Source organism: Poecilia mexicana, unplaced genomic scaffold (genome assembly GCF_051168715.1).
Source record: "Poecilia mexicana isolate PSO_F unplaced genomic scaffold, ASM5116871v1 scaffold_18, whole genome shotgun sequence".
NCBI classification, from domain to species: Eukaryota; Metazoa; Chordata; class Actinopteri; order Cyprinodontiformes; family Poeciliidae; genus Poecilia; species Poecilia mexicana.
The window spans coordinates 13,249,916-13,276,715 of NW_028263387.1; the positions used below are offsets into that span (position 1 = coordinate 13,249,916).

Below are 26,800 nucleotides of genomic sequence, written 5' to 3' on the forward strand. Positions count from 1 at the left end.
GTCTGATACTCCCACCTAGTGTCTGAGTACAGAACATGCTATAACATAAAATATGAAAAACAATTCCAGTGCATTTGCTTCAATTATCTAACTTGACATTATGCTTGTAAGCATTTATATGGAATATATATTAGTATAACTGTCATTCACAATGGTTTGAAAAACAAATTTAGTGATATTTATCTTTATCCAGCAAACTCACCATGCAGAAATGTCTTCCATTTCTAATATTGTCCTTTCAGTATTCTTTAATTTAAGACATTTTATCAAGATAGCTTTTGGCAGTAAAAACAAAGCAAAACAAAACAAACAAAAACAAAACAGTTATAATTTTATAAATGCTTGGATTTGAAATGGTGGTTCCAACATGAAGTCTTCCTAACATGTTAAAATAAGGTAATCACAAAAACATATTTTGTTACCTTGACCCAAAATTCATACACAATTTTGACTTCAAAGTCACAAGTTTACATCTAAATCCTTAATTTTTTTTTAAATCAATGTAGTTACATTTGATATATCAAAAATTCTTAAAGGCTTTTATTAAATGGGGACTAAACATCTTTTCCAAATTAAGTATTTTGCCAAGCTATATGTTATTTGTTTTGCATACTATTATAGGCTCACAAAATGAATAAAGGAGGCAGGTATAATGTGATTCTAATAGTAGTATAATACTCATAATATTATTTATTTATAATATTTATTATTATCTTAAAGCACCCTCAATACTGATGGTATTATTATTAATTATTATTATAGTTCTTATTATTATTATTTTCTTCTGTTTTTTCTCATGGTCCCGAATGCTCGCTGTTGGTTGTAGCCCTCCCTTGCACCATACGTTGAATGAGGAGTGCATGAAATAAAGAGGCAGTCATGAATGAGAAGTAGACCCGGTAAGTTTGGTAGACGTGAAATTCTACAACAACTTACAGCTCCATCGCGTTGTTTAAAATATGGACATTAGATCAATAATCCACATTTATGTCCTTTATCGCTGAAAATAAATGCCCATCTCTGTAACTTGGTTGCACTTGCTGCGCATAGATACTGCGGCATTGGCTTTCTACTTAGCGACCGCAGTGCCCGCTCGTATCGCTCCGCAGGGAGAGGAAGTGCTCGTAGACCAATCACATCTGTGTTTACACCGTCACCTGTCAAACACCTCTGCTACATTTCTCTCTAAAAGGTAGGATTTCCCTGCTTATTTTTTTTTTGCCACTTTTTTAAAAAAAACTAAACTGTAAGCGATATAAATAAGGGCTGAGTGTAGTTTTACGTGACTAATAAACCGGTCCGTTTATTCAGGAGAAGGATGTGGGGATAGCGAGGTTGCGCCCCCAGAGCTAGCTAGCTGGAGCTGGTTATCTCTCCGCGCGAGGCTTGGTTTTTTTTAGCCGATTATCGGGAAGCCCTTGTACCTAATCATCTCTCAGTGTGGTGCGTGTTAGCATAGCGGACCGATCGGTTTGATATTATAAATCCTCTTCCTGGGGTTTCCCGTGTTAGCAAAGGTTGTCTTAGCCGAGTGGCTAGCAAGGACCAACCATGCAGATGTAGCGTCGAGGTGCGTCTCGCTGCTCAGTCAGGATTAATGGTTCTTATTAATCTGGAGGAAACTGATAGCACGCTGTCACTGACAGTCACAAACGAGCTAATGATAGCTGGGCTATGTTTGTCCCTTTACTTTGTTTTTCGGTCTTCATACCCCCAGCAAGTGCACAATCAATGAGGTTCTTCGTAATGTTCGACACAGACACTAGTAGAGGTCGAGCAATCGGGTTATTTTAATGCCCAGCACCGATCTATAGAAATCTACAGCCGAGGGCCAATTTATAAAGCCTAATAATTTGTTTGTCTTTCACCCACGTGCATTACAGGCTAATAGAAACGCACATTACAATGTAATAGCGCTTTAAGATATGTTTGTTTGTTTGTTTTTAGCAATTTGGTAGTATAGGCCCTCATGTCTGTGCTATAGATGATCAAAGACAAGTAATAAATACATTTCCAACCATAAAGTTATCCTTATTTTCTTCTTGAAACTATAATTTTCTAAAGAAAAGATAAAGTTGATGGTAAACTCACAATGATTATTTTAAATGGCCACATGCATATGTTGACTCCTCAGGTAAAAGGTAAAAATCTTTAACATAAATAACCTTTAATTACAGTTGCATAATGTCATACAGTTGGTATTGTTGCATTGCAGCATGAAGGTTTTGGGTTCAAATCCCCCCCAGGGTCTTTCTGCATGTTCTCCCTTTGCATGGATGGATTCTTTCTGGGTACTACTGGGTTGTAGGGTCAGTCTTTTTTTTACCCTGACTAGAACTAGTCTTAAGGGTTTCATCCAGCTGCATCTCAGAGTTCATATAAAACACTGCAGGTACAGCAAAAATATGAGAAGACAGTCATTTCCATGTTGCTATATAATCAGTTTTAAGACCTGAAGTCGTGTTTTATTATCTTCCTGACAGTATTTCCAGCTGCCTTCATTAATCCTACTTAGAGAGCGCTGATCAAATTAATTTGGTTTTGGGATGGACTTTCTGTCCTGAAACTCCTTCCTGGTGCTGTTTGCTGCCACTCAGAAGAGTCTCATTTAGTCGGCTTGTCAGATGAGACACAGTTCAGCATCTATCATGCAGAGTAGACACATGGAGAAACTTTATCTCTGCAGAGGAAGTTACCCAGGCCTGCTGGTTGGGGACAGGTCAGAGTGAAGCAGAGTCAGTGCCTTGTTGTTTGCATCCCTATTGTGAGATTAGCCTTAATGCTTCATGCTTTTCTTTAAAATTAGACATAAAAGTCAATGTTTTATTGATTCCTGATTACCTCTCAGAATAAGCCTTTGCAGCAGGTTTTGTTTGTGCCAGTTCTGAAACTTTTCAACATTACTGTCTTAGCTTAAAACACAAATCTATATTAAAAATTTTGGGCAGCCACGTATTTTATACTTTTTTGGTCTGTTTATTGTTTCTTTTATAAGCTGCACATTAACTGTCTGTTCATGCAGCTAGCCGAGATACAACTGCACTGTAAAAACTGGAGATTTTCAGTGCCTTGCAGAAGTTATCATACTCATTAAACTTTTCCACCTTAATCACTTTCCAGCTATAGGCACTGATGATCTTTTGGAAAACATCCAAAGGCTGAAACTTCTGTCAGTTCTTTTTTGCATTTACCAGCAAGTTTCTGCTGAAGAAAAAGCATCTTCAGCATGATGCTGCCACCGCCATGTTTCATAGAGGAATTGGTGTGTTTTCCTACACACATTTAGTTTTGCAATTAGTAAGATCAGAGCATCTTCGTCCATGTTTGTTGTTTCTCCTGCATGACTTCAGTCCAACATTGAACTACTTCTTATGGCTTTCCTCTGACAGCCTCTGAGTTGTGAACTGATATTCAGTGTGTCAACAGTTTCTCAAACCTGAGCTGCGGATCTCTGCAGCTCCTCCAGAGTCACCATGGGGCCTCTTGGCTGCTTCTCTGGTTAAATGCTCTGCTTGCAAAGCCTCAGTTTGGGCAGACGGCCGTGTCTCGGTGGGTTTGCTGGAATGTGCAAATTCACAACAAATGTCGTCTCAAGACACTTTACAAAAAACTTGACTATCATACATAGTCAAGTTAAATTACATTCTATCCATAGATAGGTGGATTTTATTTAGGGTAATCAGAGTAACGGAGGCTTAATGGTGAGGAAGGAAGAAAAGAAGATTTCACTTCCAAAATGTCAGTATCAGTGGTGTATTTAAGGGGATATGCATCAATAATGAGGGGACTTGAATTATTTTAATGTTTAAAGCAATCTGATAAAATAACATAACATTTAGAAAAATAACAAACAAGTTACAAAAAATATAGAAATTGTAAGATTTTGTGTTACTTGTAATATTAGTTCAGCAGACATGGATGGAGGATAAATAAGTTTTGTTTTTTGCAATAAACTTGGATAAATTATCTAAAATATTGTCCATTCTTGGTGTAAAATGTGTATGTTTTTAAATAATTGCTAAGGTTTTTTTTTTAGTATTGCAAACATACTTGTGTCATTGCACATTGATTGACAGTAAAGAAGTATCCAAATTATTTGTAAATCGGTTTCTCTTCCTCATCACAACCATGCCTTACGTCACATTGGTTTATCACATAAAATCCCAATAAAACACACACAGGTGTGTGTGTGGTTGCAGTCTGACCAAAAGTGGAAAAGTGAAACACAAGATTCTGCATATGTAGAGGTCTGGAGGGTCATGCAGAAAAAACTTAGAGTTGTTGCAGTGCAGTATTTTGCAGCATCCCCCTCCCCTGAAATTTTCTGGGCTTGTGATAGTTTAAACCATGCAGGGAGGAGGAGGGAGAAGAAGAGGAGAAGGAGGATGAAGAGGTAGGGGGAGTGTCAGAGTGGTTCTGAACAAGTAATGAAGGAAGGAGGAGAGTGAATCATATCCAGGCAGTGTAAGGTGCAGTGCAGTGTGGCTGTTTACAACAGCAGCCCGGCATTCATGCTGAAGCTCCATCTGATATACGGTGTTCACTTTCAGCCTCTTTGTTTTCCTCCCCGTTCGCCCAGGAGCTGAAACACACACTCACACTGAAGCGCCTTCGGTAGCCGCTAACTGGACGGACTCTCTGGCAATTGACCTTTTGCAGGTAAGCCCGCGTCAGCTTGGCTGTTTCAACTAGTACCGACACAGCAGCAGCTTTGCATGCACGTTTCTTAAAATGCATCTTTTACGTTAGGCTATGCGTTTCCTTATAGCAATGTAAACATTCCAGGTTGTATTTTTTTTCCCCAGTAAATAATAATAATAATATTTCAGAGAAATGCGTTCAGCTGGAACATTTATCCAATGTTGCGGAGTAATGAAGAGTCACTTTTGGGCTTCTCTTCAGTGACACAGTGAAATATTTACATGTTTTTTTTTTCAATATAAGGACACATCCTGTAGTGTATGGTAAAAACTTTAGTGGGGAAAAAAGCGTCCAGCTCAGATTTTTTTTAAATTTATTTAGAAAACAGAAAAGCTGTATTAAATGTTTACTTTGACTTTGCAGAATTAAATGATTCTTAGAAGAGATTTCCTCTTAATATGGACTACCCCTTTAAAAATAAACAGTATCCTGGTGATGCCCACTAATATTTTTCAATGCATTTGGTTGTCTTGGCTGGACAACCAATAAATATGCATTGCTATCTCTGAAGCTGAAACACACATTCACACACACACGCACACACACATACACACACACACACACACACCGGTCTGTCACATGCAGCCGGTTCAACCCTCCAGAGATCTGCAGATCTAAACTCCTCGAGGAAAACATGAGCGCAGGTAGTGATCATGCATCACAAGAATGTCAGCAGCACTTGTTTTTAGCCACTGATGCACCCTTTTGACTCGTGATAACCCGGTCCCCGAGGCGGCAGGGGAGTGTGTTTGTCGGAGGCTTGAAGAAGTGCTAATTGGAGAATCTCAGGTGGAGATGCAGCCACAGGGGCAGCAGTGGGGCGGGGTGCTGATGAGGAGGGGGCTCTTCTGAGGTTTGGGTAGAGCGAGGACAGAATGAGTTAAGAGACAATATTTTATTTTTTTTATTTTTTTTGCAGATTGGTGTGAGTTTTTCATTCATACCCATTGAACTGTGTTTGTTTCAGTGGAAAAGTGGAATAAGTCTTGAACCATGAGCTCAGTGGCTGTGTTGACCCCGGAGAGCTTCGCCGAGCATCGCAGTGGTCTCAAAGACCAGGAGATTACAGGTGACCTCCGCTAACTTTGACCTGGGATTCGTTACGGTGCTTGAAATCCTTGAAAATGCTTGAATTTCAATCAGATGTTGAAATTCAAAGTGTTTGGTTGGATCAAACACTTTCAAGCATGGAAAGAGCTTGATTTCTGCATAAAGTCCTTGAAAGTGCTTAATATTCAAGCTGCACAGTTTTGTAATTAAGTGCAATCTAACATTTGATCAATTTGAAAAACTTCATTGATTGTTTAGACCAGATATTTTCATACAAGTAATAAAAAAATATTTTTTTTTCTTGTTGTCTGAAGTTAAATAAACTTTTCTTGTTTTACGTCAGTTAAAATGAACAAAATCACTTATAGCTGCTAAATGCTGGAAAACTTAGAAAAAAAACATTTTTTAGAGATTTTTCTGTAGGTGATATTTACCTTAAGATGATTTGTTTGGATTTGCAGTAACTGTATATTATCCCTAAAGACTCAAAAACGTATTGCTGTGTGTTATTGAAATAAAAGTAGCCTTATATTGTGTTAAACATATGTTGAAGTTATTTAAATTCCTGGATTTACTTGTTAAATTAGTGTTTTGTTCTCAGATCAATCAGGTGTTTGGAGCGAATGTGTGATTACGAAACATAAAGTTTTGTCATATTTTAGTTAACTTTTCCCTACTGTAGAATGTAGAATACGACCACAAAAAATATTAATAACAATCATAAATTATACCATTTAGTAGTTAACTAAAGCCGTCTTTTTTTTTTTAGTTCATTTGTATTGTTTTATTTCCAAAACTTACATTGAAAGTGCTTGAATTTTACTGTGGGAAAAGTGTACAAACTCTTAGTATCTTCTAGTGGAGATTTCTCCTCTAATCTCCTGCTTAGTGTTTTATACTGTAGTTTTTTTCCCCTGTGTGTCTCTTTGCTGAATGTTTTCATGTTGGCTTCACCGGGCCAGGTTGTGTCCCGGAGGATGAGGCCTACATTCCCACCTATCTGGAGGCCTTCCCTCCGCTGCCGGAGAAAGGGGCTCCGGGGGAAAAGACGGGGGAGCCGGCTTCGGCTTGGGGGAGCAAGATCCGCCCCATCAAGGCCTCAGTTATCACCCAGGTGAGGATCTCACCGAGGTGCACACATACACGTTCAGATGAATCGCTGCTGTAATGAAACCCGCGTTGTGTTCAGGTGTTTCATGTCCCCCTGGAGGAGCGGCGCTACAAGGACAACAGCCAGTTTGGGGAAGGGGAGGAGGCCAAGGTGTGCCTGGACATCATGCAGCGGACCGGGGCGCACATTGAGCTGTCCCTGGCTAAGGACCAGGGCCTGTCCATCATGGTTACTGGCAAACTGGATTCGGTTATGAAGGCTCGCAAGGAAATCGTAGCCCGTCTGCAGACGCAGGTAAGTGTGCATCCGACTCTTACAATGTTTGGTTTTCTTTGTGAATTTAACTGTGGAGAAGCAAAATAAAAGCTGAATCCTTTTAGGTGTTCTAAGTAATTGTGGGTTGAGGCTCCTCTTAAGTATCTGTGTAATAAACAGGATGTCCACACATCCTTAAAAAGCCTTCAAATGTCTTAAATTCATTACAAAAATCTAAGTGGTAGAACTATTTAATCTAGTATATTCTGTGTAGTCAGGCAAAAGTTTATCACATGCAAACACCTTCATTGCACTCTGTGACTCGAGGCGGTTGAAGCTACCGCTAACTAGCTACTATAAAAGTCTTGCTAGCTAGCCATCTAGCTTTGTTGTGTCTGTCATCGGTAAGTGTAAATCATCTCCAGTTTGCTTTCGCCTCAGTTCTGTTGCCAACCTGTAGGGTTGCTTAACGCTGCTCCAACATGGGGTAACTCGGTGAGAAAACATGCTAGTAGCTTTTTAAAAACTCATTTTCTAAATATATTTCTGACTGTGACATCATTCAGCTTGTTAGAAACTTTCCTGCAGATACATTTCTTCATTACGTCAAGAGAAAACCGAGAGAAAAAGCTGGTCTCCTGCTTCATGAATGTTAGAGCTTCGAACGTCATACAAAGTAACAACGAGTGTTTCAGCTGCTCTCTGTGAAGCTCATGCTCTGCACAGCAGACAGAGCAGGTCACATGCTGTCGTTCACCATCAACCTAATGCAAAAGGTGTAAAACCCCGAATCATTAAGAGGATGTTAAACACAACTTTGGAAGCCGTGCAGATTAAAATGAGCATTAGTTTCTTTTAGAAAATGCACAAAACTTGTGGGGACTGTTTGCTAGGGGTGCATCTGACTAAATCAGAGGTAAAGCTAACAACAGATACTGGGAGTTGATTCCTAAGCTGTTACCTGAGATCGGATCAGTACATTTGTAGTATTTGGTGTGAGGAAAAACTGAGGACTTCTTTTCTATATGGCTTCAAATGGTGACAAAACTTTGGCTGCTGGATGAAAAAGAGCACTGCAAGTGCTAGTAGGACTTTAAAAACAGTGTTTTTTTCAAGGTGGAAGTCACAACTCTTGATAAAAACAACTTCTATCACATTGTTTATTCTCTCAGTTTCATTACTTGTTTTGTTGAGGTTGATATTGTAGTTGAGCTGTGGGTTGAGAAGAGAAGGAAGACATTAGAAGACGAGGCGACAAATGTTTGTGTCCTGTTTCATCCTGCGCCGCTTTATTCTCCCACATCAAATCAGTTGACTGCCTTCGACATTTTTTCTAAACGGTCCCTTTTGACACTATGAGCAGCTGCACCTTCAAAGGTCTCAGCATGTCCCTGGACTGTAAATCATTCATTGTACAGTGTAAAGCGAAACACAACAGATAGACACGACACCTGTTTATGCCTTTATTTGAACACAAAAAACTTTTTTAAAGTGTTTTTGTTTTGGTTTAAACATCTTCAGATTTTTGATGTCCTGAACGCAGCAAAACTAGAGAAACAAAGGGAGAATATAAACAAAGTGGAACACCTCTATAAAGGTCGAAGGAGGTAGATTTCTTTTGTATTTGTTGTCTTTATTAATATGTTGTCTGGTACTGATTTAAAACGGATTAATATTTGAATATTTAATGTTAGATGTCTTCAGCCAGTCTTTACCTCTCCATCGATATGCTACCGTCTGATGCGGTTTAAACTCAGATTTCCTTGAACTCTTGTCACGGCAATCCACCCACCAAGATTTCAGATGCTACTGAACTTAAACCTTGACAGGATCTCAGTCCTGTGATGCTCAGCGTTAATAAGATGAGTTTAAACGGAGGTGGGAAGAACCAAAGTTCCTGTCTCTGCAGGTCGTCTAAGGACAGAAAAAGTGGAGTTGAAAATTGACCGTCAGCTCCCAGGTGGCTGTTTCAAGGCTTCAGCAGCAAACATGCTGATTTCCACTTCAGCTGCTGCATTGAAGTTTGTCTTTTTAGCTGAGCTGCGGTTATTGAAACAACATTGCAAGGAAACATTTTGTCCTCTTTGCACACTCGTTTTCTCACATGTTCACTGATCTTTATGTTACATTATATCCGAACTCTGACTCATTGTCAAGCATAACATTTTCCTCCTATCTGGTTACCTGTTGTTTTGTTTTTTTTCGACACTGTTGGAGCGTTGCTAATGTATCTCACTTCTCCTGCTGTTGCTGCTGCTGCTGCTGCAGGCGTCGGCTACAGTCGCCATTCCCAAGGAGCATCACCGCTTCGTCATCGGTAAAAACGGTGAGAAGCTGCAGGAGCTGGAGCTGAAGACCGCCACCAAGATCGCTATTCCACGACCCGACGACCCCAGCGCCAACATACGCATCACCGGCACCAAGGAGGGCATTGAGAAGGCTCGCCACGAGATCCTCCTGATTTCAGCAGAGCAGGTCGGGAAGAGGGACGGTTGGATTCATAAAACCAGTTCTGTGTTACGCTTAACTGGCAGAAGTTAAAGGTTTCAGTGAAAACCAGCTTCTTTTTTGCACCGACGTGTTTTATCTTTAGTTCTAATTTTGCTATGTTTATAAAAAGCCCAACCAAGGACTGGGTTTGCAAATTAGCCTGTGGCTAGAAAACCTTCGTACAAAACAGTGGTTACTTTGTTTTTATCGTGCAGCAGCGTTTGCTCTGCTGCTCTTGATGAAATAAACTTGAATTGAGTTGAATTTCAGGTTCAGCCAGATCCTTTTTTAAGTCTATGAAATAAATCACAGCTAAGCATAAATCACTACTTTCCCAACCATTGATCGCTCCACAGCTGGGAGAAAGACAAGTTGTTGCTATAGCAACAACACATTTATAGTCCCCCTTTTGAAGACGTATAATAGGTTTTAAGAATAATTAATCTTTTACAGCAACAGTGATTTTTTTTTTGTGTTTTGTTTTGTTTTTCTTTTACTTCTCCTATTATTTTCCTCACTACATTGTGGAAAGGCAGCTTGAATTACTGGTCCAGTCGTGTTTGTCACATTTCTGCTGTTTTAAACCTTTTATTTTTTTTATAATTGCTCTTACAGGCAGGTGCAGATGAATGGTAGTTTTCTTGTTGCCATTTCCTGCCTTTCTTCCTACAATGTTCTCTTGTCTTTCCTATTTTACACATATTTACATGCCAGGAAACAGGAAGTTGTGGATTAGTAGATAGAAGTCCCAAGACCCTCTCAGCAACTTAAAACTAGAGCATAAAATATGAAAGTACATTTACTTTATAAAACTTGGTTAAATCATTTATTTCAGGTTGAGGAAAATGTTCTTTTTTTTTTTTTTTGCTTTGATTTGTTAAAAAGTCAAATTCAACTAAAAATAGATGATTTGCATCTATTTTTAGAGTGACTGACAAAGAAAGAGAAAGCTCTGGGAGTTTTACTTTACTGCAGGCATTAGAAAATCGGTAGAAATAGAAAGAATAGACAAATAATTGCTTGCTGCTAATTTGAAACCAGAACACCAGGGGTTAGTATTTTAACTCAGCCGTGACTTAGTGAGAAAGTGTTTGACTGCTGTTCCCGTCTCGTGGTTCAGTATGCGTAACTTCTTTTTCCGTGTTGTTTTTGTTTGCTCTGCAGGACAAGCGCGCGGTGGAGCGCCTTTCCCTGGAGAAAGCCTTCCACCCCTTCATCGCCGGCGCCCACAACAGGCTGGTGCAGGAGCTGAGCCAGGAGACCGGCGCCCGCATCAGCATCCCGCCGCCGAGCCTGCCGAAGGACGAGATCGTCATCACCGGAGAGAAGGAGGCGGTCGCTCTGGCCGTCAACCGCATCCGAGCCATCTACGAAGACAAGGTGATGGAGAAACCCCGAGCCGTCTGTCCTTCTGCGATAAACGTGTTACTCGGTTTTTTTACGCTCGTTTTGCCACACCTCCCCGATGGAGAAGTGACTAGATTAGAAGATGAGCGGTCCAGCATGGAGAGGAAGGGCTTGTACGTGTCCTGTAGATGAGTCCTTTTGATAAGTGGGACGGAGCGGATGTGGAGAGAAAATTGGATCTCAGCGCAGAACAACAGGATGAGAATGCTGGAGCCAATTAGGGCACAAATATGAGAGGTGAAAACAAACGTTGAACTCTTTCAGCTCCTGTTCTCCTCTGCTTCTGTTCCCCGTTCCTTTCTAAGGCTGAAACGATTAATCGAGATGAATCAGTTTTTGAAATAATCATCAACTAATTTAGTAATTGATTAATTGCTCACGGGAGTATACAGGCTCAAAAAAAGGCCATTTGTTGAAAGAACAACACAGTTTGACCAGATATTAAGCCAAAACTGGCTTAATATCTTAAAACTAAAGATATTTAGCATTTAAAATAAAAATAAAAAAACATTTGTCTCTAGACAGGTTTTACCCAGAATTCCTCAAGTGGCAGCCGGCTCACGTTCTGAAAAACAAATCTCCAAGCAAATCCTTTGTTATTGCTTTTTTAAATAATAATAAAAAATTATAATTAGCTTATTTGTATCTTTTAATATACAAGGGCTTAAATAAAAGAAAAATCTTCAGAATTTGCCAATTTTTTTAAATGATTCATTGGCAGAATAATCGATTACTAATATAATCCTCAGTTGAAGCCCTACTCCCTTCCATTCAGCTCGTCGGTTCTAATCTTGTCGTTTTCCGACCCGCAGAAGAGGAAGACCACGACGATCTCGGTGGAGGTGAAGAAGTCCCAGCACAAGTACATTATCGGCCCGAAGGGCAACACTCTGCAGGAGATCCTGGAGGCCACCGGCGTGTCGGTGGAGATGCCTCCGCTGGACTCCGCCTCGGAGACCATCATCCTCAGAGGGGAGCCGGACAAACTGGGACCAGCCCTCACACAGGTCTACGCCAAGGTCAGAATCTTTTTGGACCAATTTCCAACACCAGTTATAACCAGGCATAACTTTTCTCTATGAACTGTAATATATGACATATAATAAAGCATTCAGGTTACGTATCTGTACCCTTAACTGTTTATATGATTAACTGTTTATATTAGAATCAGAGACGACGTCACACTGGGTGTGTACAGTAAAAATCCCTTTAAAAAGATTTGTACGTAGATTCTCTAGAATAACATTGTTTTAATAATGCTAGCCATGCTAATGGTGATCATCCAGCTTATAAGGCGGTAAAGAGTTTTTGTCTTCATTTTAAACAATTAAAACAGTGTTTAACAAGCTGCCACTAATATGAGTAATAAATGACCAACGAAGGTATTAAGGAAATAATAGAAGGTATTCTGAACGTTTTTATATTTCAGCTTGTAAACAGAAATTTAACTTGGCTGATATCAGCAAAGCTTTACAAAAACTCGACATCTACAAAAGACAGTCTCTCATGTTCGGTTGCTGGAAACTTTCTCTTCTGGGTGAGTCTGCATTAGAAACAAACAATGTGAAGTCATTAATGGGAGGGCCAGGAAAGAAACAACCTCAAAATAATTGCTGGTTTACAAGTAAATCATGAAACTTGGACCCTTAAATGTCCAAATGAACAGTAAAACGGTGCTGTGGATTCTTAAAGGCTCATCTGGAAATCAGTTTCTGTACAAGACTCAATAAAATCTTGATCTGGCTCTGAATTAAAAAGAATCAACCGTCTTTAACTCGGAAACTGCGTCTAACCTTTCAAAACTTGAGCACAGTAAACGTTTTTCAGACGCCTTTGCATACTCGGATACATTTATCCTTCCACCTTTGGCTGTCAGTCCATGCAACGTGTAGATTCCTGCAGATGTGCTTCCTTTATAAACTCTAATCTGTTGTTACAAGCTGCCACTGGCCAGCGTGTGAAGCAGGTTGCGTTTGGTGTTGGAGCCGTGTTTGATCTGCCTGCAGGCGAAGAGCGTGATGGTGATGGAGGTCAGCGCTCCGGCTTGGCTCCATCGCTTCATCATCGGCAAGAAAGGGCAGAACATCGGGCGGATCACGCAGCAGCTGCCACGGGTAAGGAGGCGACGTTCAGGCGTCTCTGATCAGAGACGAGCAAAGAGGACAGAAACTGTTTATTGTTGGTTGAATCGATTGTGTAGCACAGGTGGCGCTGTAGAGCAAGGGTCTTTAATCAGGTTGTTTAAGGTCATCATTTGGGGTTTTTGAGGATTAAATTTTTTTGGAAAATCAGGATTTTTTTTCCCCCTCTCTCTCCTTGGGTTCCCATAGTTTATAGTGATGTCGGGCCGCCATCTTGTTTACAGCCTCTACTTATTTGAGCTTCAAATTCAGGTCATCGCTACGATGAACTATTATGACTAAGTTAAATTATTTTTTGTTTCTGAGAATATAGTTACAATATTACCAGAATAAAAGAAAAAGTCATAATATTAGGAGAATGAAGAAGTAATTTTATGAGAACTAAATCTTTTAACGCATTTTTTGAAGACAGAACCATACGGCTGAACATGTTGGCTCATGATAGTTTAAGTATTTTTCTTATTTAACATTTTTTTTCTCATAATTTTTAGACGTTCTTCTGGTAAAATTACTTCTTTATTCTGCTCATAATTAAACAAATATCCTCTTAGCATTGTCCTAATTCTCCATCGTACAACTCACAGGACGGATGATTAAAATCAAACCCATTTTTTGAAAATATTGTACTTTCTTTTTTTTTTTTAGAAAAGAAAACAAGAAAACATAATTTGTTAAAAAAAATTATTGAAATGGGAATCTTACATGGAAAAAAAAATCTGATTTTATTTTTTTAGCCACGTCGTTGTTTGTTTTCATGTTCAGGTTCACATCGAGTTCACAGACGGTGAGGAGCGAATCAGTCTGGAGGGTCCGACAGAGGAGGTGGAGCAGGCTCAGACCCAGATACAGGAGATCATCAAGGACCTGGTTAGCTCACACACGCACGCACGCACGCACACACACACACACACACACGCACACACACACGCACGCACACACACACACACACACACACACACACACACACACACACACACACACACACACACACACACACACACACACACACACACAAGACTGGCCATGAGATTTTACAGCACATTATAATATATAACGATGTATTTTTGTGTATAATTTGCAGTAAATGTAGTTATTTAATTTTGTAAAGTTGGCACATGATGTCTAACCCTCTGGGAAACGTTTAGCACTTTTTAAATTTATTAATCTTGAAGTTGCAGGAGCAAAATCTGCATTTATTCAAGTGCAATTTAAAATAAATTTCTGATCATACAATCATATTTTATTCCATAATAGGATGTTTATTAAGAATTAAAGAAAAAAGATGTGTTACAGAAAATGTGAATACTTTTTTTTTCTATTACTCAAAAATAGTAATAGAAATTTAATCTTCCTGTCCATGTTCTCTGCAGCTGGTAAGGATGGACTACACTGAAGTCAACATCGATCAGCGTTTCCACAGACACCTCATCGGGAAGAACGGAGCCAACAGTGAGTTTTATTTTTCCTGAAATTTGTCAAAAGCTGACAGGTAGAGCCTTTGGATCATAGAGGAAATCTACAGGTGCGTCTCAGTGAACTAAAATATGATCAATACAGTAAGAGAAGAAGTTAAAAAGGAAAACTCATTACAGATTTGTTACCTACAGAGTGATGTATTTCAAGCATTAGCTTACACCTGATGAAACGTAGATAAGGTCAATAAAAAATGATTTTTGATACAGAAATGTTGACCTTCTCTCCTTACTGTACAGTACAGGCACTCAGTCCTGTGGCGGGGCTCCTTTTGCTTGAATTACCCATATCAAGCATAGAGTCATTGTGGATGATGATACTGCGGACAGGAAGCAGTCAGTGAACATGAACACGCCTCTGACTGAAGACTGTTTCTCTATGACAGTTTCCAGACTATGATTACATGCTAACGGTTAAATATCTGGGCTGACAATATTTCACGCAAAGTGACACTTATCAGGTTGATGGCAAGCACTGCTAATCCACCACATTTATTTTTTCTGCTCCTCCTTAAAACTCTGCCTGACTGTGTGGTTAGAAAACCAGGAAGAGAGACGATGGAGTCTTTGTTGTGACTTACGATCAATCAATTTATTGCTTTTTATTAAAATATATGATTATATTAACAAAACTCTGTCTTGAGAGCAAAGCAGAACTGCAGTCAAATCTCTTGTGTTTGTGCACAAACTTGCTGAATGAAGCCGGATTTGTTGCTTGTGAGCCTTTTTCCACCACACTTTTTCCTTCCGATTAACTTTCTGTTATTCCACTTCGAGGAAACACTGGGAAGAAGTCATTGCTTGCTTAGCAAAGATCTTTTCTGTATGAAGTTCACTTCCTTTCTTGGTTTGATGTCATATTGAACTTTTCTTAGAAACTAAACATGTAAATTTACAGAAACGATAGGTTAAAGTATACTGTTGTGTACTTTAATTAATCTATCTAATATGAGTTACAATCCATATATTTTTCATGAAAATATGAAAAATTTTCATGAATCTGGAGAATCTGGAGGTAATATTAACGTTGGATTCCTGTCAAGTTACGTTGCTGCTCTCAGTCAGACCTACAGGAGGACAGATCAGATCCTGTTCTTTATTTTTTAATCACTCCAACGCTCTCTCCTCCCTGCAGTCAATCGGATCAAGGAGCAGTACAAAGTGTCGGTGAGAATCCCGCAGGACTCCGAGAGGAGCAACCTGGTCCGCATCGAGGGAGACCCTAAAGGAGTGCAGATGGCGCGCAGAGAGCTCATCGAGATGGTTCAGCGAATGGTGAGAGCCGGCTGAAGGCCTAGGCTGCTTCGTTCAGTCGTTTGAATGTGAACCAAAGAAGGATTTCTACACTTCCAGGAAAACGAACGCACCAAAGACCTGATAGTAGAGCAAAAGTTTCATCGGACGATCATCGGCCAGAAGGGGGAGAAGATCAAGGAAGTCCGAGATAAGTTTCCTGAGGTGAGATTCTGGAAGACGAGCTCGCATTATGATTCTTTGCAGCGGGATTTTTTTTAAAACTTTGCTCTCACTTAATTTGAATTTTAGGTCATCATTACGTTTCCCGACCCGTCGCAGAAGAGCGACATCGTCCAGCTGAGAGGGCCGAAGAACGAGGTGGAGAAATGTGCAAAGTTCCTGCAGAAGATCATCGCAGACCTGGTGGGAGCCGCGCCACGGCGAGCCTCTGTCCGCTGAGCTCTTAGCCTCACTGAGACTTTCTATCTTCTTCTGCTTCTTCCAGATCGAGAACAGCTTCTCGCTTTCCGTCCCCATCTTCAAACAGTTCCACAAAAACATCATCGGAAAGGGCGGCGCCAACATCAAAAAGGTGAGAGCAGACGGTCAGGGTGCAGATCTGGTTTGACGCGCTAACGTCACACACACACACACACGGCGTAAACAACGGGGCGATGTTCATGTCTTCAGATCCGTGAAGAAACCAACACTAAGATCGACCTGCCGACGGAGAACAGCAACTCTGAGACCATCGTCATCACGGGGAAGAAGAACAACTGTGAGGCCGCCAGAGATCGGATCCTCGCCATCCAGAGAGACCTGGTGAGACGACAAACACAACGGGACCGTTTCTAAATGCAGAGCGCACATCCAGATTCAGAAATACTTTACTGATCCCAGCGGGAAATGAAATGTTGTTACTCATATTAATGCTTCAAAGAGTTATTGTTGGTAGCGATGGCTGTTGGCAATGAAGATCTCCTGTAGCGGTCTGTATTGGAGTGAGTTTGAAGAAGCCTCTGACTGAAGGCGCTCTGGTTTTCCTAAATGTTGTTCTCAGGCCAACATTAAGGAGACGGAAGTCGCCATCCCAGCCAAGCTGCACAACTCTCTGATTGGCTCCAAGGGCTGCCTGGTGCGCTCCATCATGGAGGACTGCGGAGGCGTCCACATCCACTTCCCCTCCGAGGGCTCCGGCTCAGACAAGGTCACCATCAGGGGCCCCGCTGGCGAGGTGGAGAAGGCCAAGAAACAGCTGCTGCAGCTGGCGGAGGAGAAGGTCGGTGGAAGCAAAACCAAGAGAGAGTAACGAAAGAAAAGGCCGGGACGAGGCAACCGCTCTTATTTTGTTTTCTCGCTCCCCCCGTCCAGCAAGTCAACAACTTCACCGTGGAGCTGCAGGCCAAACCCGAGTACCACAAGTTCCTGATCGGACGAGGCGGCGCCAACATCCGCCGCGTCAGGGACAGGACGGGGGCCCGCATCATCTTCCCGTCCCCGGACGACACGGAGCAGGAGCTGATCACCATCGTGGGGAAGGAGGAAGCCGTACGCCAGGCCCAGAAAGAGCTGGAAATCCTGGTCAAAAACCTGGTAAATGTTTAAGATTTTCTCCTTTTACGACGACATATTGCTTCTGTTTTGCCATATTGCAGCTCTTTAATCAGTTGAGCTGTAAATAATCACACTATCTTATAATTCAGCATTTGCAATGTGAAGTTTAAGTAAGATTTGCTGCTACGTTCTCTTGTATTGGTGCAAAACCACATTTTGTCTGCGCGTAAACTCCTGAGAGCCTCTTTTCTTTGCCTCAGTTCTCCTCTTCTGTTGTCGACTTCCCAGGACGACGTGGTGGAGGACAGCATGGAGGTGGAGGTTCGCCACCATCGCCACTTCGTGTGTCGCAGAGGTCAAGTCCTGCGGGAGTTGGCGGAGGAATACGGCGGCGTGGCCGTGAGCTTCCCTCGCACCGGCTCCAGCAGCCAGAGGGTCACTCTGAAGGGGGCGAAGGACTGCGTGGAGGCAGCGAAGAAACGCATCCAGGAGATCGTCGGGGACCTGGTGGGTCGCAGAGAAGAGACGTTTGCTTCTTTTTATAGTCGCAATAAGAAATTAATCAATTAATTGCTTAACAATTCAAAATAAGCTCGATACTTTCAATTCTGATTGTTAGTATTTTTTTGAAAGGCAGTTTTGTTCACAGAGACGTCGTAATCCTTTAGTAACGTGGCTGTAGTAATGTGTGGTTTCTACTTCCGTCTTGTTTATTGTTTTTGGTCGTTGTGCTTTTTATTTTGGATATTTAAAATATCTTCTAGTTCAAGTGTTAAGTAGAATTTAAAAAAATTAAAGCTCATTGATCTTTGAGAGGCCGAACTTGGATTATTAAGCCGTCATCAGTATGTGAAGATGGTTTCAAAATAACAATACTGTCATTTTTCACAATAAAATTTGTTATCATGATAGGCTTAACGGGAAGAATCGTAAAGAATAAGCCAGGGTTCTGCAGCCTGTGGTTTGGGACCGGTTCTGTGGACTTTTAATAACTTTTGGTTAAAAATGGAGAAGAACCAACTAATGTTATACATATTGATAAACAATAAATGCAGGTTTCAGTTTAGTTTTTCACCTTCTTATGGAGGAATTCACTCTAAAATTACCAGTGATGTTTTTTCCAAAGACGTCAACATCAAATAAGAGAAAATGTATCCAACCATGTTTTGCTAGTTTTATGCTTCGATAGCCGTAAATCAATCAATACATAACTTAAAAATTACAACAAACAAAAAAAAATTAAGTTTTGTAACTTTTGCTGCTCTAAATGGGTTTTATTCAGCTTCACTGTTTGGATTGTATCACCTGCAGACCGCAGGAATAATCCATCAGCAGATTCATGGCTTCGTGTATCTGTGGCTCTTTTCTTGTCGTTTTTTTTTTGTTTGAGCTTCACAAACAGAAGGAATTGGCTCTATAAATAGCTTATTTTTTCTCTTTCTTGTTGTGCCGCAGGAGTCGCAGGTGAGTGTGGAGGTGGCCATCCCTCAGCGGCACCACCGCGCCATCATGGGGCCCAAAGGCAGCCGCATCCAGCACATCACCAGGGAGCACGAGGTCCAAATCAAGTTCCCCGAGAGAGACGACAGCGCTGCAGGTTACAAACACAACCTCTCTGCCTTCTGTTAAAGCTGGATAGGTTTATGGGCCATGCAAAACACGTACGTTACATCTTTTGCACTAAATCGTTCTTGTACTAGAAAAACATTTAGCTAAAACAGGTTTTTGTTAAATATGAAAACTGTAGAAGAAGAGTGAAGACTTTGAGTCAATGCAAAAATCCCACCCAGAGGGTTTTTAGAAATTAATGCAGAACATTGTTTACAAAGCTAAACTGTAATGTCACAACAGTTTATAAGCTTAATTGAGGTAAAAAGATGAAGCTAGCTTTGTTAGCCTATAGTCCTAACTAGAGGAATCGGGATTGGAAAGGTTAAATTGGGAACCCTCACTGCTAGTGGGCCATTGTTTTCTTCTGAAGACTGAGCACAATGCGAACTTGAAGAGGGACCTTATGAAGTCTGTAATTGATATGAAAAAGCAGAAGAAATAAACAGAAGTAGTAAGAGAATATGGCTACATTTTAAACTATTAATAGCCTTTTGTACGTGGAAGAATTAAGCTGTGAAAGAGCGCAAAGTTTTTCAGAAATTAATGGATTTTCATTCAGAGCTTTTTTAGGGCTTCCTGTCACTTTAAATCTAAATATGCTGCTGGCCACGCCTCCCCAACTCAACATTTACACTCACACATGAAAAAGATCCAAACAGATGTGCAATCATGCAACTGTACATCTTTGAAAGGCATTAGTAGAACCTCCTCCACAACCAACAAGAATGCAACAAGTTGTTTCTGACAGAAATAAAACACCTAGTAGCGTAAAAAGTGGGTATGCAGCGCATGCAACGCATAGGGGCACTGCACCAGAGGGGGCGTCACCCTTACGTACCTTCCTTGGGGGGGTAAGGGGGGCGCCGATTTATGTTTTCGCATCCACCTGAATAATATGTAGTTGGGCCCCTGAAAACACCCGCCCTATTCCAGCAGCATATAGTGGTAAAACCAGCTGACCAAACATTCTGGAGCTCAACTGGGGTTGCTAGGTGACGGGCGGAACTCCACTGGGGTTGCTAGGTAACAGCGAAGTGTCACTCAACTGTTGGGAGGTTTTGGAAACGACTTGTTTTCCAGACACCAAAAAACACTAACCTTTTGCTAATGAAACACTTGGACTGTTTTGAGAAGCAGTTGAGACCCAAGTGGAAGTATAAAAATGTACTAAATGATAATTTTGCATAATTCTTTTTTTTTTTTTTTTTTTCCATCTGTAATTTCTCTTAAAAAATGGATTCCTGTGGCGAACTCAGGTCAGGACGCGTTGCCGCAGGAGAACGGCGACGTCAGCCCGGAGGCGGACTTCGTCCCTCGCAAGTGTGACATCATCACAATCTCTGGGCGGGCGGAGAAGTGTGAGCTGGCCAGGGCGGCCCTGCTGGTGAGCATGGCTTCAGCTCAGCTGGACTGTCTCAACCCCAGCGTGCCTAAATGTTTCATCTCGTCTCTCTGCAGGCACTGGTTCCCATAACGGAGGACGTCGAAGTGTCTTACGATCTGCACCGCTACATCATCGGCCAGAAGGGCAGCGGAATCAGGAAGCTGATGGAGGAATACGAGGTGGGAAGAGTCATAGACCGTTTTTGGATCAGAGGTCAGGTTTTACAGCAGGCGAGTGAGTGAGTGCGATGTGTTGCTTCGGGTGTTCAGGTGAACATCTGGGTGCCGCAGCCTGAGAAACAGCTGGATGTGATCAAGGTGACGGGTCTGGCAGCCAACGTGGAGCGAGCCAAGCTGGGCCTCCTGGAGCGGGTCAAAGAGCTGCAAGCCGAGCAGGAGGACCGGGTACGAAACACAGAGCTGCATACGCATCAACAGCTCATCATTATTATCTGTTATCAACAGTTTAGTTGAGATGTTTTCTTTTTTTCTTTATAAGGGAAAGATTGAAAATCAAATTTGGTGTAAAAAAAATCTGAGATTTTATTTTTAAGCTACATCGCCCAGCCCTAGTTTTGGCTTAATTACTGCTTTGACTGTTGCTCTTCCAGAAGATTGCATGTTCTTGCATAATTAATGATTGATTAATTAATTAGTTAATTACTAAGTTGGTTAGCGGTTATTTCATTAATCACAATTACGACTAATCCGATTAATCGTTTCAGCCCGATGGCTTGACTTTTTTTTTTAACCCTCCGTCTCATCTCAGGCTCTGCGCAGTTTCAAGGTCACCATGTCCGTAGATCCAAAGTTTCATCCCAAGATCATCGGCCGGAAGGGCGCGGTCATCTCCCAGATCAGGAAGGACCACGACGTCAGCATCCAGTTCCCCGACAAAGGAGACGAGCAGCAGGTGTGTGCGGCCGGCCTTCACGAACCGAGCGCGCGCCGTTGCGTCTCTCTGCCTCACCCGAGCTTTCCTCGCCGTTCTCCCAGGATCTGATCGTCATCTGCGGCTACGAGCGGAACGTGGAGGAGGCCCGGCAGGCCATCCAGCAGCTGGTGTCTGAGCTGCAGGAGATGGTGAGCCAGGACGTCCACCTGGACCCGAGGACTCACGCCCGCATCATCGGCGCCCGGGGCAAAGCCATCCGCAAGCTGATGGAGGAGTTCAAGGTGAGGGGCGGACGACGAGGAAGTGTTTACCTGATCAGACGGACCTGGTCAGACTGAGCTGTGGTTTTCCAGGTGGACATCCGGTTCCCGCAGCCCGGCTCCGACGAGCCCGACAAGGTGACGGTCACAGGGCTTCCCGACACGGTGGACGCAGCCATAGATCACCTGCTCAACCTGGAGGAGGATTACGTGAGTTTGCAGCTGCTGCGTTTCCGTTGACCGTATGAATGTGCAACTTGACTCTTCAAAGATGAATGGAAACATGCCAATATGTTTGATTTTTCAATAAGAAGTTTTGGTGTTAAGATGTTTTTTTTTCCCATATAAGTGATTATTTTGCAAAACTGTAATGGAAACACTTTTCTCATGACACGAGTCACATGGTGGATGATTAACTTTGTCTCGTTTTGCCTCTCAGCTCCTCAGCGTGACGGAGACGGAGACCTTGGCGGCGTACATGAAACCTCCGTCTCGCTACGGAGGGGGAGGCGGAGCAGGAGGCCTGGATGACAGCAGTGGGGGTCCGGCTAAAGGCTTTGTGGTGCGGGACGCCCCCTGGAACGCAGCAGGGAACAAGGTGGGCTTTCCCAGAGATAAAAAAAAAAAGAAGGAAAATATACGGGCAGGATGAACTTCTTCCACATTTTAATGTCACAACAACAAACTTCAGGGTATTTTTACTGAGAGTTCAGGTGACAAACCAACACAAAGCGACGCATGGATGAATAGAAGGATACATGGTTTTATTCTTATTTGTGAAAAATGTTGTGAAATATGTAAATATTGTCTTCAGAAAACACAGCTGCAGACATACATGAGCATCGACCTAAATTAAGAGTCGAAACTGTTTGAGTCTGCAAACACAAGAAAGATAACTTATCAGTTTTTATAAAAATAAATGTATAAAAATTAAGTTAAATAACAATTTCAGTTTTAGTACATAGATGAACTTGATGTAACAGAAAAACAGCAAGCAATTAATTGTGTAGTCAGTGACAAAAAAACGTTACTCTCTACATTATTTGTACCTGTTCGTGGTGGAAAAGCTCTTCTAATAATGCATGAAAACACAAATGCATAAAAAGTATTTCTATTAGCTTTTATCAAGCCAGCTTTTTGTCCCTTAAGAGCCACGGTAGAGCGCTTAAGGAGCCCAACTGGAGCCCTGATGTTCAGACATCTGAAGCTGTAAAGCGGAAACGAATCTTTAACTTTGTTTCATAATTACGTGGTTTGGTCAAAAATACACTATGAACCGTGAAGGAGTGTAGAAAAAGTTTGTAGAGGTGAAACTTTGTGTGTTTGATTTCCAGGCTCCCGACATGAGCAGCGCTGAGGATTTCCCCACGTTCGGCACCGGCGTGGCCCCGAAGCAAACGTCCGCCTGGGGCCCCAAGAAGTTCTGAAGGAAAACGCCGACTAAACTTGTGTACAGCCGAAGTACGAGACAAAACTAATTTCAAGTCAACTTGCTGCTCGCCTTCCCCCCTTTTACTCCTCGTCTCTCTAGTGTCCCTCTGCTCCCGCCAGTCTCCCACAACCAGCCACAGTGAATTCTGGGAGATTGAGTCTTATCCGTCTCTCTTCATGTAGTTCATTCCACTCTTCCTTCCTTGAAGACGGGAAGGGGCAAAATGCTCTCGTCATAATTTTGCTGTCCCACTCCGCTTCTCCCTGAAACGTTTCACAGACTGTCGTCTTCTTCTTCTCCCCCCATCGAGACTGCCAAACGCCCGCCGTCCCCCCTCTAAAGTCCCTTCGCTGCAGTCCAGCGCAGACAGGAAGTACCCTCGCGCTTCCTGAGCAGGACCTTTTTCAGGAAGTGGAGCAGTTTTTCCTGTTACAACAGCTAAATCTTGGGACTTTTCAGTGTGAAAAATGACGTAAATGGGAGTCAGTTTTTTTAGCGTGAAAACAGTTTTTAACTAAAAACAATGTTTTATGGGTTTTTTTCCCCTACGGTTTCTCATTTGCTCACCTGTGCGGTGCTGCAGGTGAGGCGTTGAGGTCCGTGCTCGTTCTGGTGATCAGATTTTATCGTCAGAAATCAACAATCACAAATTGGAGTGTGGTAAAGTCCGTGTGGCTCTCATCAGTTTTAAAAAAAAGTGACAAAATGTTAGATGTGTTTTTGATCAATTCGCTCTGGAGCGTTGGAAAAGAAACATCGCCCCCTACTGTCACTCTTTGATAGTTGCAGCCAGTCTTTTTTGCTTTCTGTTTGCCCGTGATTTTATTTTTTTATCATATTAAATATGAAAACAGACGTACATTTCTGTTCTAACCACAGAAAACAGGTTAAATTTTTACCGAAGAACATTTTGTTTTTGTTTTGTCAGAATATTTTAAACTCAGATGTTTGCTTTCTCCTAGTTTCTGGTGATTATTTTAAATACAAAAACAAAATTAAGCCATACTTAAATTTGTACTCATCTCATCTTTCCACAAAAAAGAAAATAAAAACTTATTTATTAAAATAAAGCTGTATTTTTGTGGTCAAAAGTGGTTAGGCAGAAATTTTAACTCAGTCTGATTTTCTCACGTAAAAAAACAAACAAAAAATATCCCACATTAAAAACATTCATGAGAATATGAAAAACGTTTAATTTCAATTGCTTCTCTTTACCAGTGATTTAGTTTTTTTTTTTTTTTTACTATTTTAAATATGAAAACTTAAGAAGTTTCAACAGAAAAATAGGTATTTTCTTAAAAGAGCAAGCTTTTTTTCTTTTTTGTAGCTATAAAATTATTACAAAGAGGAATTAAATATAATTTTAAAAGCTCTGATCTTAAAATGCTTTAAATGATTTAATCCTAACCTGAAAAATTTGCCATCAAAATGAGAAAACAGACAAATTTTTGTTACTATTTCATGTTGGTTTAATTTTGTTTTTGTTTTTATTTTAATTAGGGAAAGAAACTCAAAACCAGAACCTCTCTGTTCATCTGTTTTTTTTGTTGTTTGTTTGTTTTGTTTTTTTTGTTGTTTTTTTACAAAATTAATTAAAAACTGTTAGGATTTGTTCAAATACAGTTTTTTATATATATGGATGAGGAGAAGCTCTAATTTTAGAAAACATTAAATCAGTGGCAAACAGAAACAAAAACAAATGTACCGATTGTTATTACATATAATTCTTTCGGGTTTTATCGCCAAATTACTCCAGATTTGAAATTCTCCTTTTAGAAAAATGTAGTGAAATAACAGGTGTCTTTGCGTTTGCTGAATTCTGACATGAACATCCGGCCACCAGATGGCGCTGTTAGCTCCGTGTTTGGGAGGTTTTACACCCAGTCCTGTTGTGTTGATCTTGTTTTATTTCTCTGTATTTATTTTCATCCAGGACTAAAAACCGCTGCTGTTCTCCTTTGTTTTCGAACTGTATTGACTCAAAGTCCTGTAAAACAAAGGCTGTTTTGTTTATTTATTTGAAAAAAGGAGCCATTTTATTTGAACTACTGTGATCATCTGTTTTTTTATATCTATATATATATAAAAAAGGAGAAAAAAAAGCACTCACTGTAGCTTGCAAACCTCACGTCTGAGAGCGGATCTTGTGCGTCAGGGTTCGGGAACATGTTACCAGTTGTGTCCAAGTGTACAAAGATCTTTTCGCTATTTTTTTAAAACTGTGTGGACTTTTTCTTTTCGTTGTTGGTTTCTGGGATATCTGAAGGACTGTATGTTTGTTTGTGTGAGTGGAAGTTAAGGTGTACAGTCGAATGAAGCTGAACCAAACATTTTACTTTTCTTTTTGTTTATGTTGGGAACTGTCCTCAAAAGCTAATTTAAAGATTTTTAACCCTCAGCTTTTCATTCAAACTTGCTGCATAGCTCTGATTTTACCCCCCAAATGGGGGGGAAAACACTTTTTTTTTTTACCCTATGAGCTTGATAATAATTTTTAACAAAACGATTTAAATTCCCCCTCTCCCTTTTCTGGTATAGAAATGTTACACGTGTCCTGTTGACCAAATAACGTTTGAGTAAGTTTATCTAAAGCTGCTTTCTGACTGGAAGATTTAAAGGAAAACCTGAACGATTTGGAGTCTGTGAGAATTAGATGGGAGGATCAATCAAAGGAGCGGGGGGCTAGCCTGGTGAGCTAAAGCTGCTGCATCTAAGTTCAGGTTTTATAAAATGTGAAGAAAAGTGCATTCGATGAAGCATTATGCCCTGCCACGCATATAAGATACATGTGTCATGTGTAGTGCATGTATATTGGGATGGAAGGTGTGAAAATTTCATTTTCTGATTCTTTCATCTTGGGCTGAAAGTTGGAAACTTTACGCTCTGCTATCTAACATGCAGTCAAACAATAATTAGCTGAATTACTTATAAAATAAGGCCAGGTTCCCTCACCTGTGAGGCAGTTCAACCGTTCAGCATGCCGATGTGAGTCAGTCTTCATCAGTGCCGACAGAGCATCTGCTTGGTGTAGCATGAGGTTAATTGAGGTCATTATTGGGAAGTTGCTACAACTGTACCAAACTACCCATCTGGAGTTTATGTGCAGCAAGTAGAGCGTCTCCAAGGGGGAAGAAAACAAAAACCTAACAGCAGGGCCTTTAATAATTTTCCTACGCCAAATGAGAACATATTCCTGGACTTTATTTCGTGTTTATACAAATGCTGCTTTATTCCTTCCTTTTATAATGATATATTGTCTTCCTTGTCCCCAACATATCTTTAGCCTTTTTCTTTAGTTTTTAGCAATAGTAACTTCTTCCCTCCCTCATGTTTTTCATCTTTTTGTTTTACTTCCCACCTTATAGCCCTACTCTTTCTTCCCTCTTTACTCCTTTCTTTCCTTTTTTGCAGATTTCACATTTAACGCCTGCCACAGTCATACTAAACTTCAATATTTTATATTTTATGATAAAAATGAAGGACTGAACTCCAGCAAAGTAAAGTCAGGAAAATGCAGGTTTTTTTTCTTCTCCAGCTACCTGGAGATCACATGACAAATGCAGCAGTTTTAGATGTTCAGAAAGGGGATGCTGTAACGTTAACATAAAGCTACCGAAACAAAGGCGGACAGGAAGCACTGCCAACTGCTGAGTCACAGTTTGTAAAACGAAGCTGTTGTGCTGCGATAAGATTTGTTGATGATTTGAGTAAATCTCTTTTGTTAATGTGCAGAAGGATCTTCTCATCCAGTTCTAACGTCTCTAATTTGTTTCCCCACAACCGAAATCAGTGGGAAAGAGAG

At 41.0% G+C, this 26,800-nt stretch overlaps 1 protein-coding gene across 2 annotated transcripts; it reads left to right on the forward strand.

The window, feature by feature from the left end:
* The first annotated feature begins 1,086 nt into the window (after window positions 1-1,086).
* hdlbpb (high density lipoprotein binding protein b) lies at window positions 1,087-25,217 on the forward strand. Of its 2 annotated transcripts, XM_014989325.2 has the most exons (28): window positions 1,087-1,192; window positions 4,580-4,659; window positions 5,669-5,770; window positions 6,714-6,865; window positions 6,941-7,156; window positions 9,386-9,592; window positions 10,772-10,987; window positions 11,827-12,033; window positions 13,021-13,128; window positions 13,918-14,022; window positions 14,526-14,604; window positions 15,763-15,902; window positions 15,981-16,085; window positions 16,173-16,286; window positions 16,369-16,455; window positions 16,554-16,685; window positions 16,924-17,142; window positions 17,235-17,456; window positions 17,706-17,924; window positions 18,873-19,014; window positions 20,285-20,412; window positions 20,487-20,591; window positions 20,682-20,816; window positions 21,181-21,324; window positions 21,408-21,587; window positions 21,660-21,776; window positions 22,006-22,164; window positions 22,901-25,217. In XM_014989325.2, the coding sequence occupies exons 3-28, from the start codon at window positions 5,695-5,697 to the stop codon at window positions 22,991-22,993; spliced, it is 3,807 nt and encodes a 1,268-aa protein (XP_014844811.2). In that variant the 5' UTR covers window positions 1,087-1,192; window positions 4,580-4,659; window positions 5,669-5,694; the 3' UTR covers window positions 22,994-25,217. The 2 variants fall into 2 exon arrangements, with proteins under 2 accessions (XP_014844811.2, XP_087871228.1); XM_088015102.1 differs by lacking the exons at window positions 1,087-1,192; window positions 4,580-4,659 and having other exon boundaries at window positions 5,178-5,770.
* The last annotated feature ends 1,583 nt before the right edge of the window (window positions 25,218-26,800 follow it).

Bases quoted from the DNA above. Each gene is read 5' to 3' on its own strand.
- hdlbpb (XM_014989325.2), top strand. From the start codon at position 5,695: ATGAGCTCAGTGGCTGTGTTGACCCCGGAGAGCTTCGCCGAGCATCGC. The intron at 21,588-21,659 runs GTGAGGGGCGGA...GTGGTTTTCCAG, and splicing joins AGCTGATGGAGGAGTTCAAG to GTGGACATCCGGTTCCCGCA. The intron at 21,777-22,005 runs GTGAGTTTGCAG...TTTGCCTCTCAG, and splicing joins TCAACCTGGAGGAGGATTAC to CTCCTCAGCGTGACGGAGAC.